Source organism: Dendrobates tinctorius, unplaced genomic scaffold (genome assembly GCF_039654945.1).
Source record: "Dendrobates tinctorius isolate UK_male_01 unplaced genomic scaffold, ASM3965494v1 ptg000254l, whole genome shotgun sequence".
In the NCBI taxonomy this organism is placed as follows: Eukaryota; Metazoa; Chordata; class Amphibia; order Anura; family Dendrobatidae; genus Dendrobates; species Dendrobates tinctorius.
In genome coordinates, this window is record NW_027361921.1 from 8,874,895 (window position 1) to 8,890,968 (window position 16,074).

A 16,074-nucleotide genomic window follows, 5' to 3' on the forward strand; every position below is an offset into this window, starting at 1 on the left:
AACCTAGGTCTCATCAGAGCATAGCACATTTTCCCACATGCGTTTGGCAGACTTGATGTAGGTTTTAGCAAAACATAGCCAGGTTTGTATTTTTTTTTTGTAAGAAAAGGTTTTCGTCATGCCTCTCAGGCTAGACATATGAAGAATATGGGAGATTGCTGTCACTGTATACAACCAGTACTGGCCAGAAATTACTGCTGCATCTTTAATGTTGCTGTATTTTTGGCAGCCTTTTGTAACAATTTTCTTGTTATCTTTTCATCTGGTTCTAGGTAATGTCACTATTGTGCCAATTTTAAGCCACTTGATGACCATCTTCACAGCACATGTATGGTATATTTATTGCCCTTGGAAAATTTTTGATATCCTTTTTTTGACTGACTTTTCAACAACAACTCTTTGCTGTGTTGTATACAAAGTTTACAGACTATGATTTTTGCTGTAAAATGTAACTAACAAAACGTCAGGAAAATCCTAATAGAATAGCCAAATCTTATATTTGTTAATCGGAATCACTTTACATGATGGTACCTGTAAACTGACTACTTTTTGACATGAGTCTAAAGGGCTATCCCATGAACAAAGTACATTTTATTTAAGAAATTTCAGAATAATACGTTTGACAATGTATTTTTCATGGACCCACGTACTTGTATTGGCCCTTTTCATCAGTGCTGCTGGAAAAAAAATGGACATGTCTCTGAGTTTTGCACAGACACACAGTCCTTGAAAAAACATGGACATGTTAATAGCCCCATAAATTATAATGGGTATACAGATGTGGCCAAAAGTATTGACACCCCTGCAATTTTGTCAGATACTACTCAGTTTCTTAATGAAAATGATTGCAAACACAAATTCTTTGGTATTATTATCTTCATTTACTTTGTCCTAAATGAAAAAAACACAAAAGAGAATGAAGCAAAAAGCAAAACATTGATCATTTCACACAAAACTCCAAAAATGGGTCAGACAAAAGTATTGGCACCCTCAGCCTAATACTTGGTTACACAACCTTTAGCCAAAATAACTGCGACCAACCACTGTCATGATCTGAAGTGATCTGACAGTTTTAAATCACTGGGTGAACTTTTTTTACTTTGGAAAGTTCCAAGGTGTCTTGACTGTCCCCGGTGGTGGTTTTGATATTGCACTTTAGGTTTTGTGCACTTAATCATGTATCAGGTGTTACACCCTATAAAGGTGTGCTAGAGGTGTGCAATCACTGCCTGTGATATTGTGAGTTTGTGTTCACTCTGTTTTTGGAGAGCCTGGATGAAGGATGGAGCTGGTGAGGAGTCCTGCGCAGCTTAGCCAGGGGGGATGTGTTTCAGCTATGGTGTCTGGACGAAGGGCTGGCATGGCGTGGTGGAGTCGCAGTGATGGTGTCAGCGGGAAGTGTCTGTATGGGCTGGTGGAGTGGCGACTATGGAGAGTGGCACTCACCATGTGGGACTTGGCCGCTGAGCTGGACTCAAGCATGCTCGACTTCGTGTCAGCAGCTGAACTCATCCTTGGGACTCTGGTTCTAAGCAGCTGCAACTGGTGTTGGACTCTGCTCCAAGGTTGCACTAAGGTGAAGGATCCTGTTATGGTGATGGATCCGGGTGGAGGAGAAGATGCACTCAGGTGGAGGGCTCTGTTGCTAGGAGCGCACGCAACAGAGCAAAGCTAAGTGGTGTTTCCCCTGTATTGTCTCTTTCCTCATGTGTGTTATTAGTGCAGTGGTGGGATTATTTTCCGCACCGACCTGTTCCCTAGTGAGGGTTTAGGGTCAGGGCGAGCTAGGGCGTTGAGGTACGCGTGCGGCGCCCGGTGCGAAACCGGCATAGGGAACATTAGGAGTGCAGGGACACTGGCTCAGGGGAGCTCAGGAGGTCTCCAATTCCCTTTTCCCTATTGCAGGGCCCACCATTGTTAAAGTTACCCAGGTTCCCCCCTTTATTATTTAAATGCGCCTTACTGGAGGCGGTGTTTCCAGATATTGTATGTATAACGTGTAATACCTAAATTCGCCAGGTGGAGGCGGCGTATCCACCTGCACGTTTTTATTATTTAAATGCGCCCCACTGGAGGCGGTGTATCCAGGGTCACGTGTGTTATGGGTTCGCCTTGCGGCATCATCTGCGTCCTGAGACACGTGACCATGACAACCGCTTCCGGTAACCATCAATGAGTTTCTTACAATGCTCTGCTGGAATTTTAGACCATTCTTCTTTGGCAAACTACTCCAGGTCCCTGATATTAGAAGGGTGCCTTCTCCAAACTGTCATTTTTAGATCTCTCCACAGGTGTTCTATGGGATTCAGGTCTGGACTCATTACTGGCCACCTTAGAAGTCTCCAGTGCTTTCTCTTAAACCATTTTCTAGTGCTTTTTGAAGTGTGTTTTGGGTCATTGTCCTGCTGGAAGACCCATGACCTCTGAGGGAGACCCAGCTTTCTCACACTGGGCCCTACATTATGCTGCAAAATTTATTGGTAGTCTTCTGACTTCATAATGCCATGCACACGGTCAAGCAGTCCAGTGCCAGAGGCAGCAAAGCAACCCCAAAACATCAGGGAACCTCCGCCATGTTTGACTGTAGGGACCGTGTTCTTTTCTTTGAATGCCTCTTTTTTTCTCCTGTAAACTCTATGTTGATGCCTTTGCCCAAAAAGCTCTACTTTTGTCTCATCTGACCAGAGAACATTCTTCCAAAACATTTTAGGCTTTTTCAGGTAAGTTTTGGCAAACTTCAGCCTGGCTTTTTTATGTCTCGGGGTAAGAAGTGGAGTCTTCCTGGGTCTCCTACCATACAGTCCCTTTTCATTCAGACGCCGACAGATAGAAGGGGTTGACACTGCTGTACCCTCGGACTCCAGGGCAGCTTGAACTTGTTTGGATGTTAGTCGAGGTTCTTTATCCAACATCCGCACAATCTTGCGTTGAAATCTCTTGTCAATTTTTCTTTTCCGTCCACATCTAGGGAGGTTAGCCACAGTGCCATGGGCTTTAAACTTCTTGATGACAGTGCGCACGGTAGACACAGGAACATTCAGGTCTTTGGAGATGGACTTGTAGCCTTGAGATTGCTCATGCTTCCTCACAATTTGGTTTCTCAAGTCCTCAGACAGTTCTTTGGTCTTCTTTCTTTTCTCCATGCTCAATGTGGTACACACAAGGACACAGGATAGAGGTTGAGTCAACTTTAATCCATATCAACTGGCTGCAAGTGTGATTTAGTTATTGCCAACACCTGTTAGGTGCCACAGGTAAGTTACAGGTGCTGTTAATTACACAAATTAGAGAAGCATCACATGATTTTTCGAACAGTGCCAATACTTTTGTCCATCCTCTTTTTTATATTTGGTGTGGAATTATATCCAATTTGGCTTTAGGACAATTCTTTTTGTGTTTTTTCATTTAAGACAAATTAAATGAAGATAATACCAAAGAATTTGTGTTTGCAATCATTTTCAGGAAGAAACTGAGTTTTTTATCTGACAAAATTGCAGGGGTGTCAATACTTTTGGCCACAACTGTATGTAGTATCAATGAAAAAAACGGATGAGGTCTAAGGGAATACAAACTACAAAACATGGGCAAGCAGCTGCAGCTTTCTGACATTTCCCTGCCGGTTTCACCATAAAAGTGAGTATTTCTGCTACATCTCCAGCCCTCTAAGGTCATCATAGATCACATATGTGTTGTACAGTCATGGCCAAAAGTTTAGAGAATGACACAAATATTAATTTTTACAAAGTCTACTGCTTCATTTTTTCTAATGGCAATTTGCATATACTCCAGAATGTTATAAAGAGTGATCAGCTTAACAGCAATTACTTGCAAAGTCAATATTTGCCTAGAAAATTACCTTTATCCCCCAAAACACATTTCAACATCATTGCAGCCCTGCCTTAAAAGGACCAGCTAACATCGTTTCAGTGATTGCTCCATTAACACTGGTGTGGGTGTTGATGAGGACAGGGCTGGAGATCAATCTGTCATGATTAAGTAAGAATGACACCACTGGACACTTTAAAAGGAGGCTGGTGCTTGGCATCATTGTTTCTCTTCTGTTAAGCATGGTTATCTCTAAAGAAACACGTGCAGTCATCATTGCACTGCAGAAAAATGGCCTAACGGGGAACAGTATCGCAGCTAGAAAGATTGCACCTCAGTCAACAATCTATCGCATCATCAAGAACTTCAAGGAGAGAGGTTCCCTTGTTGCCAAAAAGGCTCCAGGGCGCCCAAGAAAGACCAGAAAGCGCCAGGACCGTCTCTTAAAAGTGTTTCAGCTGCGGGATCGGGCTACCAGCAGTGCAGAGCTTGCTCAGGAATGGCAGCAGGCAGGTGTGAGTGCATCTGCACGCACTGTGAGGCGGAGACTCTTGGAGCAAGGCCTGGTCTCAAGGAGGGCAGCAAAGAAGCCACTTCTCTCCAGAAAAAACATTATGGACAGACTGATATTCTGCAAGAGGTACAGGGAGTGGGCTGCTGAGGACTGGGGTAAAGTCATTTTCTCTGATGAATCCCCTTTTCGATTGTTTGGGACATTTGGAAAACGGCTTATTCGGAGAAGACCAGGTGAGCGCTACCACCAGTCTTGTCTCATGCCAACTGTCAAGCATCCTGAAACCATTCATGTGTGGGGTGGCTTCTCAGCCAAGGGAATGGGCTCTCTCTCAGTCTTGCCTAAACACACAGCCATGAATAAAGAATGGTACCAGAATGTCCTCCAAGAGCAACTTCTCCCAACCGTCCAAGAGAAGTTTGGTGATCAACAATGCCTTTTTCAACATGATGGAGCACCTTGCCATAAAGCAAAGGTGATAACTAAATGGCTCAGGGAACAAAACAGAGATTTTGGGACCATGGCCTGGAAACTCCCCAGATCTTAATCCCATTGAGAACTTGTGGTCAATCATCAAGAGACGGGTGGACAAACAAAAACCTTCAAATTCAGACAAAATAAAAGCATTCATTTTGCAAGAATGGACTGCTATCAGTCAGGATTTGATCCAGAAGTTGATTGAGAGCATGCCAGGGAGAATTGCTGAGGTCCTGAAGAAGAAGGGTCAACACTGCAAATATTGACTTGCTGAATTAACTCATTCTAATTGTCAATATAACCTTTTGTTACTCATAATATGATTGCAATTATATTTCTGTATGTGATAAAAACATCTGACAAACACATAAAAACCAGAGGGCAGCAGATCATGTGAAAATATAATATTTGTGTCATTCTCTAAACTTTTGGCCATGACTGTAGAAGCTCAGCAGGTCTAGGACTGATAACTTTCAAAATTGAGATCCCAGAGGTTTACAGACTATGGCTTTTGCTGCAAAATGCAACTAAGAAAATGTCCAGAAAATCCTACTAGAAATTAAACTTTCTAGAATGGCAGTTGGCTACAATTTAACATGGGTTAAAAGTGATTGGCTAATTCTGAAGACAACCACATCCCCAATTATTATAAGTGGGTGTTCACATATTTGCAATCACATTGTTTCATTTACATTTTCCCACTCAAAATGATTTCAGTTTGTTTCTCAATGGAATTGTACATATTATGGGTAATTTTAAAAGTTCTGAAATGATTCGTCTTGGCAATGATTTTTATTACAAGACAAAACATGGCGTCTGTGTGTAGACCTTTTGTATTCATTGTATTTGGTGAAATCCATGTCTAAGTCAGAAACAAAATCCAAATTTAACACATTCGAGATATTTCCGCACATTCATTACTAATTTTTAATCAAAATAATCTGCCAAGTCTGAAATTGTTGTAGCCTGAATCAAGAGTTAAATTTCGTGAAGGGCTAACACAGAAAAATATAGGATGTGAGTAGGCACCCTATGCAAGTCACAGACATCCTAGGTTCTCCACTACTGCGGCAGCTTTACATTTTGGCTTACAGTTGTCGGTAACAAATGAGGAATTCACTTCCATTTGCTGTAAACATTCTAGTAAGGTGTCATGATCCAGGTTGGATCTGACAGTTTAAATGCACAAGTGAACTTTTTTTCCTTTGGCTGTGTGCCAAAGTGGTGTGATTGCCCCCGGTGGCCATTAGTATTATTGCACTGTGGTGTCGTTTGTTCTAAGTTGCCCCGGTGGTGGTGAGCGGTAGTGCACTTTAGTTTCTTTGGTTAAGTGCACGTAATTAAAATGCAGGTGTGAATGCTCTATAAATGAGTGTCAGGTGTATCGATCACTGTTGGTGACAGTTAGTCATTCACAAGTAAGCCTGGGTGAAACATGGAGCTGAACAAGAGTCCTGGGCAGCCCAGCCAGAGGGGACGAGTGGCAGCTATGGGGTCTGCAAGAAGGGCTGGCATGGCGTGGTGGAGTCACAGTTTATGGTGTCAGCAGGAAGTGCTTGCATGGCTTGGTGGAGTGGCGACTATGGTGAGAGTTGCACTCAGCATGCTGGACTTGGTTGCTGAAAGCTGGACTCAAGCATGCTGGACTTTTTGGCAGAACCTGGACTCATCTTTGGGACTCTGTTTACTGGGCAGCTGCAACTGGTGGTGGACTCTGCTCCAAGGCTGCACTATGGTGATGGATCCGGTTGGAGAAGATGCACGCAGGTGGTGGGCTCTGTTGCGGGGAGCATAAGCAACAGAGCAAAGCTAAGTGGTGCCCCCCTGTATTGTCATTTTTCCTTATGTGTGTTTAGTGCAGTGGTGGGATGAGTTTTTGCAACTACCAATTCCCTAGTGAGGGTTTAGGTGCAGGGCGAGTCAGGGTTTTGAGGTTCTTGTGCGTCACCCGGTGCGGAACCGGCATAGGGAACGATAGGAGTGTAGAGACACTGACTCAGGGGAATGCAGGAGGTCTCTACTTCCCTGTTTCCATATCGCAGGGCCCTCCATTAACATGTTACCCAGGTTTTCCCCGTATTGTATATATACGTGTAATATTGAAATTCGCCAGTTGGAGGCGGCGTATCCAGCTGCACGTTTTATTATTTAAATTCGCCCCATTGGAGGCGGTGTATCCAGGGTCACGCGTGTCATCTAAATCCGCCCTGCTGGAGGCGCTGTGTCCAGCCGCGCGTGACCGTGACAAAGGTACTTGGCATAGCTGACCAGCAGACTTATTATTTTTACTTCATATAAAACACTGCTAATTATAAAAATACCAATATATGAAATATATTTTAGAGTTTAATAACATTTTCAGTATGTAGGAAGAACATGTACTCACATATCTGGAGAGTGAACGGTCTGTACGTGGCCTGCATACAGTAGTTTGTCATCCATTGGTATCAAAACACGTAGACCATCTTTTAATTCATCTTTATCAATAATACAAGAACGTGGTGCTGAAAACATAAAAAATGATCAACAAAGAGTTTTAAGTATACAATGTACAACTCTAAGTTGTAATATACAAAAGAATGCATTTTAACACTGAATACTTACAAGGTGTAACTGGTCTTTCAGGGTTCATGGGAATGGGAAAATTCTCATCTTCAGAGAAACTGCTATCCTGACTAGGTTCAAAGTCCTCTTCTGCAGCCATACTCTCCATTAGCTTGCTTACTGCTCCACATTTATTCTGATAGTAAAATATTAAAATACATACCGTATTTAAGCAAAAAAATTTTTTTGTTGATGGCGTTTTTACAAAAATGTGGCTCAGCAGAATTTTTCTCTCAATTGTCTGCATTAATGAATTTTCAACAAGGAAAATCAAATTCTTTGAATTAACATTTTCAAAATATAGAAAAGGTGAACTGTATATAAATACAGTTATATATTTGACCCTATAAACATTTATGTTCAAAATGCAACTGTGTTCTCAAATTTGGACGTTATCTTCTTATCCATGGAATAGAGGATAACTTGCCAATCACTGAGACTACAATTGTTTTTATGCCTGAGAACCGGTGCGCCGAGGAGTGCAGTGGTGGTCAGATCAAGTCCATGGGCATGACGAAAACCAGCCGAGCACAGTGCTCAGCTATTTTCGGCAATCTGATTAAGAATGAAACTTGAAAATAAGCTTTTAAAGGATGTCTACTTGTTAGAGTTGTGTCTGTTAAAGGAGGGGGGACTATAGATCCTAAAATAGTGATCTCTCATATCTACATATATATAAAGCTCAGTGTATGTACAGTATGTGCGTGTGTGTTGCAAGCCACGCCGACTTCACATAGCCACGCCCACTCTGCATAGCCACACTCACAGCAATATAAATATCTAATCTAATATATATATATATATATATATATATATACACACTGTATATATATATATATATATATATTGCTCAAAAAATAAAGGGAACACTTAACCAACACAATGTACTAGGATGGGTTCCCTTTATTTTTTTGAGCAGTATACATTACAGACCAAAAGTTTGGACACACCTTCTTATTCAAAGAGTTTTCTTTCCTTTCATGACTATGAAAATTGTAGATTCACTCTGAAGGCATCAAAACTATGAATTAACACATGTGGAACTATATAATTAACAAAAAAGTGTGAAACAACTGAAAATACGTCTTATATTCTAGGTTCTTCAAAGTAGCCACCTTTTGCTTTGATTACTGCTTTGCACACTCTTGGCATTCTCTTGATGGGCTTCAAGAGGTAGTCACCGGAAATGGTCTTCCAACAGTCTTGAAGGAGTTCCCAGAGATGCGTAGCACTTGTTGGCCCTTTTGCCTTCACTCTGCGGTCCAGCTCACCCCAAACCATCTCGATTGGGTTCAGGTCTGGTGACTGTGGAGGCCAGGTCATCTGGCGTAGCAGCCCATCACTCTCATTCTTGGTCAAACAGCCCTTACACAGCCTGGAGGTGTGTTTGGGGTCATTGTCCTGTTGAAAAATAAATGATGGTCCAACTAAACGCAAACCAGATGGAATAGCATGCCGCTGCAAGATGCTGTGGTAGCCATGCTAGTTCAGTGTGCCTTCAAATTTGAATAAATCCCCAACAGTGTCACCAGCAAAGCACCCCCACACCATCACACCTCCTCATCCATGCTTCACGGTGGGAATCAGGCATGTAGAGTCCATCTGTTCACCTTTTCTGCATCGCACAAAGACACGGTGGTTGGAACCAAATATCTCAAATTTGGACTCATCAGACCAAAGCACAGATTTCCACTGGTCTAATGTACATTCCTTGTGTTCTTTAGCCCAAACAAGTCTCTTCTGCTTGTTGCCTGTCCATAGCAATGGTTTCCTAGCAGCTATTTTACCATGAAGGCCTGCTGCACAAAGTCTCCTCTTAACAGTTGTTGTAGAGATGTATCTGCTGCTAGAACTCTGTGTGGCATTGACCTGGTCTCTAATCTGAGCTGCTGTTAACCTGCGATTTCTGAGGCTGGTGACTCGAATGAACTTATCCTCCGCAGCAGAGGTGACTCTTGGTCTTCCTTTCCTGGGTGGTCCTCATGTGAGCCAGTTTCTTTGTAATGCTTGATGGTTTTTGCCACCGCACTTGGGGACACTTTCAAAGTTTTCCTAATTTTTCAGACTGACTGACCTTCATTTCTTAAAGTAATGATGGCCACTCGTTCTTTACTTAGCTGCTTTTTTCTTGGCATAATACAAATTCTAAAAGTCTATTCAGTAGGACTATCAGCTGTGTATCCACCAGACTTCTGCACAACACAACTGATAGTCTCAACCCCAGTTATAAGGCAAGAAATCCCACTTATTAAACCTGAGAGGGCACACCTGTGAAGTGAAAACCATTTCCGGTGACTACCTCTTGAAGCTCATCAAGAGAATGCCAAGAGTGTGCAAAAGCAGTAATCAAAGCAAAAGGTGGCTACTTTGAAGAACCTAGAACATAATACATGTTTTTAGTTGTTTCACACTTTTTTGCTAATTATATAATTCCACATGTGTAAATTCAAAGTTTTGATGCCTTCAGAGTGAATCTACAATTGTCATAGTCATGAAAATAAAGAAAACTCTTTGCATGAGAAGGTGTGTCCAAACTTTTGGTCTGTACTATATATATATATAATAATTATATCTAATTATATATTTCATAGGCACATCTTGACCACAACAGGTTACACTGCCTGTGTTGCCCATAGCAACCAATCACTAAGCATCTTTCAATTCACCAGAGCTGTTTAAAAGATGAAAGCTGAGCTATGATTGGTTGCTATGAGCAACAGTTTTCCTTGTAGATAGTTGTGGTAACTGAGGCCTATTATTCTTATCATTTCTATGGTGTTATCATTCTTCTGTAAAGCTGGAAATAACAATTTATTACCGTGCCGACACAGACCACCCTCTGACACAGACTGCAGGGGGAGCCCAGAATCAGGAACTTCTCTTTGGCTGGCATGAAGCATCTCATTAACTTAATAATTCAAACACAGATTAAAATAATATGAGTAAAAATTCAGTGGCGCTTGTGTTAGAGAATAATTCCAGCAGCAAACACTAAGACACCTGTCACAGGAGTGTCAAAGAAGTAATATTCAATAACCCATACTATAAGTGTGCGCATGGAGATCTCATAAAGGAAAGGGGTAACTAAAAACAAGTGATTCCTCTTATAAGTGCTCTTTTTATAGCTAAATAATCAGACATAAAAAATAACAAGTAAAAGGCTGGCAGATAAAAAACTCAGAAGAAATACTTAGTAGAAAAAACTCGCTGGTGGATATCTTATCTTAAAACATAACCAGTCATTAAGGGACTGAAGCAGCACAGGTATAAGTAAAAACCTAAAATCACTGGATGAATTATGCAAAACAGAGTACTTCTTCCTGATAGCAGCTAGAAGAAAATCAATACAAACTGCAGCATGTGAAGGGCTGTGTGTCGTAGCCGCAATGGTAAGTACAATAGCCAGAGAGCGGTACCTGTAGAAATAGTGCGATGCGAAGTTCTTACTCCAATAAGCGATGCAGATGTAAACAACGCTTTCTGCTCCAGCGTTTGGAAAAAATGATAAGCACAAAAGGTGTAGACGAGTTACAAGGGCTGCCCCTGCCGGTGGCAGCCTCTTGTCAATATACCTCCAGCTTTGAAGCAATCATGAGCGGCTTCTCGTGCTCCCGGCGTCTGTGAGCTACTCCAGGCTTCCAGGACCTTTGTGACGTGAGTCAGCACGTGACCGCGTCGGCTTCACTTGCTGGTGGTTGCAGCGGGGACCAATGAGCTTTCCAACGCGTTTCAAAGACTAAGGGTACCGTGACACTTAGCGATGCACCAGCGATCCCAACAGCGATATGGATCGCTGGTGCTTCGCTAAGTGGTCGCTAGTGAGCTGCCACACAGATAGATCTCACCAGCGAGATAGCAGGGGTTGGGGGTCGCTACTTACCTGTCAGACGCGGCGTTCCTGACTTCCTCCCGCCTGCCTCCACTCCTCGCTCGTCGGCGCCACAGGAAGCGCAGCAGGAAGTGGCCAACGAGGAATGGTCCAGGGAGTTCTCGCGCGACCAACGATTTGCAGCGGGGGAGCCGGTCGGAGGTAAGTATCACATGCAGCGATATCGCTAGCAATATCGCTGCAGCGTCACAAAATCGGTGACTTTACAGCGATATTGCTAGCAATATCGCAGTGTGTAACGGGGGCTTAACTGTCTTCTTCCTCAGGGATGGTTCCCCCCACCAAAGGAGGATTATTTAAACAGTCCCGCCACTTAAGCTGGTTTGACCCAATTCACTTAATAAAAGCCAAAAAGTTCGATTTCACTATTTAACCCTTTCGGTATTAGGGTGTCCAATGCAAATATCCAGCGGCTTTCAGCATGCGACATTAGCTTTATATGGTTGCCTTTGCGCACTTGTGGCTTAACATGTTCAATTCCTGCAAAGGTGAAATTACTTATAGAGCCTCTATGACAGTCTGCAAAATGTTTAGAAAGGGGATGACCCAGAAATTTCTTCTTTATATTTCTTATGTGTTCCTTGATCCTTATCTGCAGGGATCTTTTAGTGCGTCCTACGTATACCTTCTGGCATGGACATCTGATGGTATAGATGACACTCTTCGTTTTACAAGTGATATAATCTGATATTTCCAATTCATTAGTATTATTACTCCCCATAGCCCATTGCTGTTTAGGGCTCATAGTTTGTTGGCATGCCCTGCATTTTCTGCAGGGAAAAAAACCTTTTAAATTACTAAAAGGTAGAATAGGTGCATTGATATGGTTTTTTGATACAGTGGGGGCAATCATATTACCAATGATCCGGGTTTTCCTGTAAACGAATTTTGCACCTGGTGGAATTGAGGATCCTATAACTTTGTCCTCTTTCAAAATGTCCCAATGTTTTTTGACTATTTTAGTCAAGAAATGACAGTTTGAATTATATTCGGTTATAATAGGAATAAAATCCTCAAAAGGAGTATTTTTCTTATTAGTATTATTTAACCTTTTCAGAGTACCAATAGGTTTATTTCTAGCTGTTATTTTAGCTTCCTCTAGAAGTGAATTATTATAACCTTTCTCCAGAAATTGATGGGTTAGTGTGGATGCTTCGGAGTCATAATCCTGCATTTTAGAACAATTCCTGCGAATTCTAATGTACTGACTCTTGGGTACATTTAATAGCCAATTAGGAAGATGGCAGCTGTCTATTGGGATATAGCTATTTGCATCTCTAGGCTTGTGGAAAACACGAGTTTGAATAGAGTTATCTGCAATAAAAATATTTACATATAGTAACATAGTTAGTAAGGCCGAAAAAAGACATTAGTCCATCCAGTTCAGCCTATAAAATTCTGTCAGAATAAATCCCCAGATCTACGTCCTTCTAAAGAACCTAACAATAACTGTAAGATACAATACTGTTACGCTCCAGGAAGACATCCAGGCCTCTCTTGAACCCTTCGACTGAGTTCGCCATCACCACCTCCTCAGGCAGGGAATTCCAGATTCTCACTGCCCTAACAGTAAAGAATCCTCTTCTATGTTGGTGGAAAAACCTTCTCTCCACCAGACGCAGAGAATGCCCCCTTGTGACCGTCACCTTCCTTGGTATAAACAGATCCTCGGAGAGATATTTGTATTGTCCCCTTATATACTTATACATGGTTATTAGATCGCCCCTCAGTCGTCTTTTTTCTAGACTAAATAATCCTAATTTTGCTAATCTCTCTGGGTATTGTAGTTCCCACATCCCCTTTATTAATTTTGTTGCACTCCTTTGTACCCACTCTAGTTCCATTATATCCTTCCTGAACACCGGTGCCCAAAACTGTACACAGTACTCCATATGCGGTCTAACCACAGATTTGTACAGAGGCAGTATAATGCTCTCATCATGTGTATCCAGACCTCTTTTTATGCACCCCATGATCCTGTTTGCCTTGGCAGCCGCTGCCTGGCACTGGCTGCTCCAATTAAGTTTATCATTAACTAGGATCCCCAAGTCCTTCTCCATGTCAGATTTACCCATTGGTTTACTGTTCAGTGTGTAATGGTGATATTGATTCCTTCTTCCCATGTGTATAACCTTACATTTATCATTGTTAAACTGCATCTGCCACCTTTCGGTCCAAGTTCCCAACTTATCCAGATCCATCTGTAGCAGAATACCATCTTCTCTTGTTTTGACTGCTTTACATAGTTTTGTATCATCTGCAAATATCGATATTTTACTGTGCAAACCTTCTACCAGATCGTTAATTAATATGTTGAAGAGAATAGGTCCCAACACCGACCTCTGCGGTACCCCACTGGTCACAGCGACCCAGTTAGAGAATATACCATTTATAACCACCCTCTGCTTTCTATCACTAAGCCAGTTACTTATCCATTTACACACATTTTCCCCCAGACCTAGCATTCTCATTTTGTGTACCAACCTCTTGTGTGGCACGGTATCAAACGCTTTGGAAAAATCAAGATATACCACATCCAATGACTCACCTTGGTCCAGTCTATAGCTTACCTCTTCATAAAAACTAAATAGATTGGTTTGACAATTAGATTGGTTAGATCTAAAAAATTAATACTACTGGTACTGGTGGTAGAAGTGAAATGTAATAAAATATTTATTTTTATTAATATCCGCTAAAAACAAATCTAAGGATTCTCGACCACCAGACCAAATAAAAACAACATCATCAATGAAACATTTCCACAGTACCAGGCCCGCGCGTAGCTCGCCAGAAGGGTAAATTGTATCCTCCTCCCATTTTCCCACATACAAATTGGCGTAAATAGGCGCGAACCTAGTACCCATCGCAGTCCCCCATTGCTGGGTATAGTAGTCCGCCAAATATTTCAAATAATTGTGGGTTAAAATAAATTGCATACATTCATGTAAAAATTCAGTCTGTATATCTGGGACTATTCCATGTTTCTTTAAAAAGTAGATGGCGTCATTACAGCCTTTTTTTATGTTTGATCACCGTATACAGAGAGGTGATGTTTAGTGAACCTAAAATATATAAATATCCTGCCATCCCACCTCCCCCAGCAGTTGCAGTATATGGGTGCTATCCCTGAGGTAGGCTGGCAGTAGGGGGACTAGTTTCTGATGGTGACAGTCAACATACTTTGATAGATTAGCCGTTAGGCATTGTATACCCGAGATAATAGGATTGCCGGGGGGATTAAACAAACGTTTATGAACTTTCGGTAAATAATAAAAGATGGCAATCCTAGGAAAAGGGGTATTAATGAAATCAAATTCTTTTTTACTTAAAATACCGAACTAAAATGCCCCCATTGTAAGAAGTTTCAGTTCACCTATAAATTTATCAGTGGGATCTCTCTCCAATTTCTTATATGTCTGTGTATCACTCAATAATCTCATAACCTCTCTATGGTAATTCTCTTGGTCCAATAAAACAATACCACCCCCCTTATCAGCTGGACGTATTACAATTTTGTTGTTATTTTGTAGAGATTTAATGGCTTTTCTCTCAGCAAAGGAGAGATTGTATTTAAAATTCAAACACCTCTTCTCACTTATTTTCCGTATGTCAGATATGACATTTTTCTGAAATGTTTCCATCGACTCAGAATACTCATTCAAGGGGTGGAAGTATGACTTGTTCTAAGGAATATTATTATTAATATTATTGGAATAGAATCCTGGACAGTAGGATTTTTTCTAAAAGGCTTTTTAATGGCCAGTTTGCGCATTAACAGTTTTATTCCTACAAAGGCTTGAAATTTGTTGAATTTACACGCAGGAGCATATTTCAAGTCTTTTTCCAATAGTAGAGTTTCATTCTGACTAAGAGCATAGGAGCTTAGATTGAAAATCGATTGAGTGCTCTGGTTCGAGGGAATTAAGTTCTTTTTCTTTTTGGAGAGTTCCCCCCCCCCCCGGCAGCCCCTCCCGCGTGTTTTCTTGGGGCCACCTGAAATTTTTTTTTATTAATTTGTTTTTTCTTTATTTGTTGTCCAGGAATAGATGGATCTATCTCATTACTCCTTTTATTATTAGTAGTTTTCCTCTGTGTATTAGTAGAAGTACTGGGAGAGTTTTCCATAGATACCAGTACTGAGAAACGATTTTGAGTACTCGTTAATGCTAATGGTGATCCTGAATCTAAGGGAGGGGTATTAATGGTTGGAGTACTTGTGGTAAAAGGTGTGGCATCTTCCTTGCCTAAGTTTGTTGGTTCAGGATCAGGGGTGCCATTGATGGCTTCATTTATAACAGACAAATTTATGGATGTTGATCTATTTGGGGTTGGGTGGATTGTCCACCTTTCCTCTATGGAGCTAATTTCTGAGTAGCTCCCATTTACCTCATCAATGGCACCCCAATAAACAATTTTGTACGTACGGAATTAAGGAACAAGTCATACTTCCACCCCTTGAATGAGTATTCTGAGTCGATGGAAACATTTCAGAAAAATGTCATCTCTGACATACGGAAAATAAGTGAGAAGAGGTGTTTGAATTTTAAATACAATCTCTCCTTTGCTGAGAGAAAAGCCATTAAATCTCTACAAAATAACAACAAAATTGTAATACGTCCAGCTGATAAGGGGGGTGGTATTGTTTTATTGGACCAAGAGAATTACCATAGAGAGGTTATGAGATTATTGAGTGATACACAGACATAAGAAATTGGAGAGAGATCCCACTGATAAATTTATAGGTGAACTGAAACTTCTTACAATG

General features: G+C 41.4%; 1 protein-coding gene across 8 annotated transcripts in view; it reads right to left on the reverse strand.

Moving 5' to 3' along the window:
- Positions 1-16,074, reverse strand: part of TNRC18 (trinucleotide repeat containing 18) — a 753,175-nt gene that overhangs the window by 107,698 nt on the left and 629,403 nt on the right. For all 8 annotated transcript variants that reach the window (XM_073558135.1, XM_073558139.1, XM_073558141.1 and 5 more), the window contains 2 exons: positions 7,421-7,556; positions 7,203-7,320 (listed from right to left, as the gene is read on the reverse strand). In XM_073558135.1, coding sequence (XP_073414236.1) covers positions 7,203-7,320; positions 7,421-7,556 — 254 coding nt within the window. The remainder of the gene's footprint in view (positions 1-7,202; positions 7,321-7,420; positions 7,557-16,074) is intronic.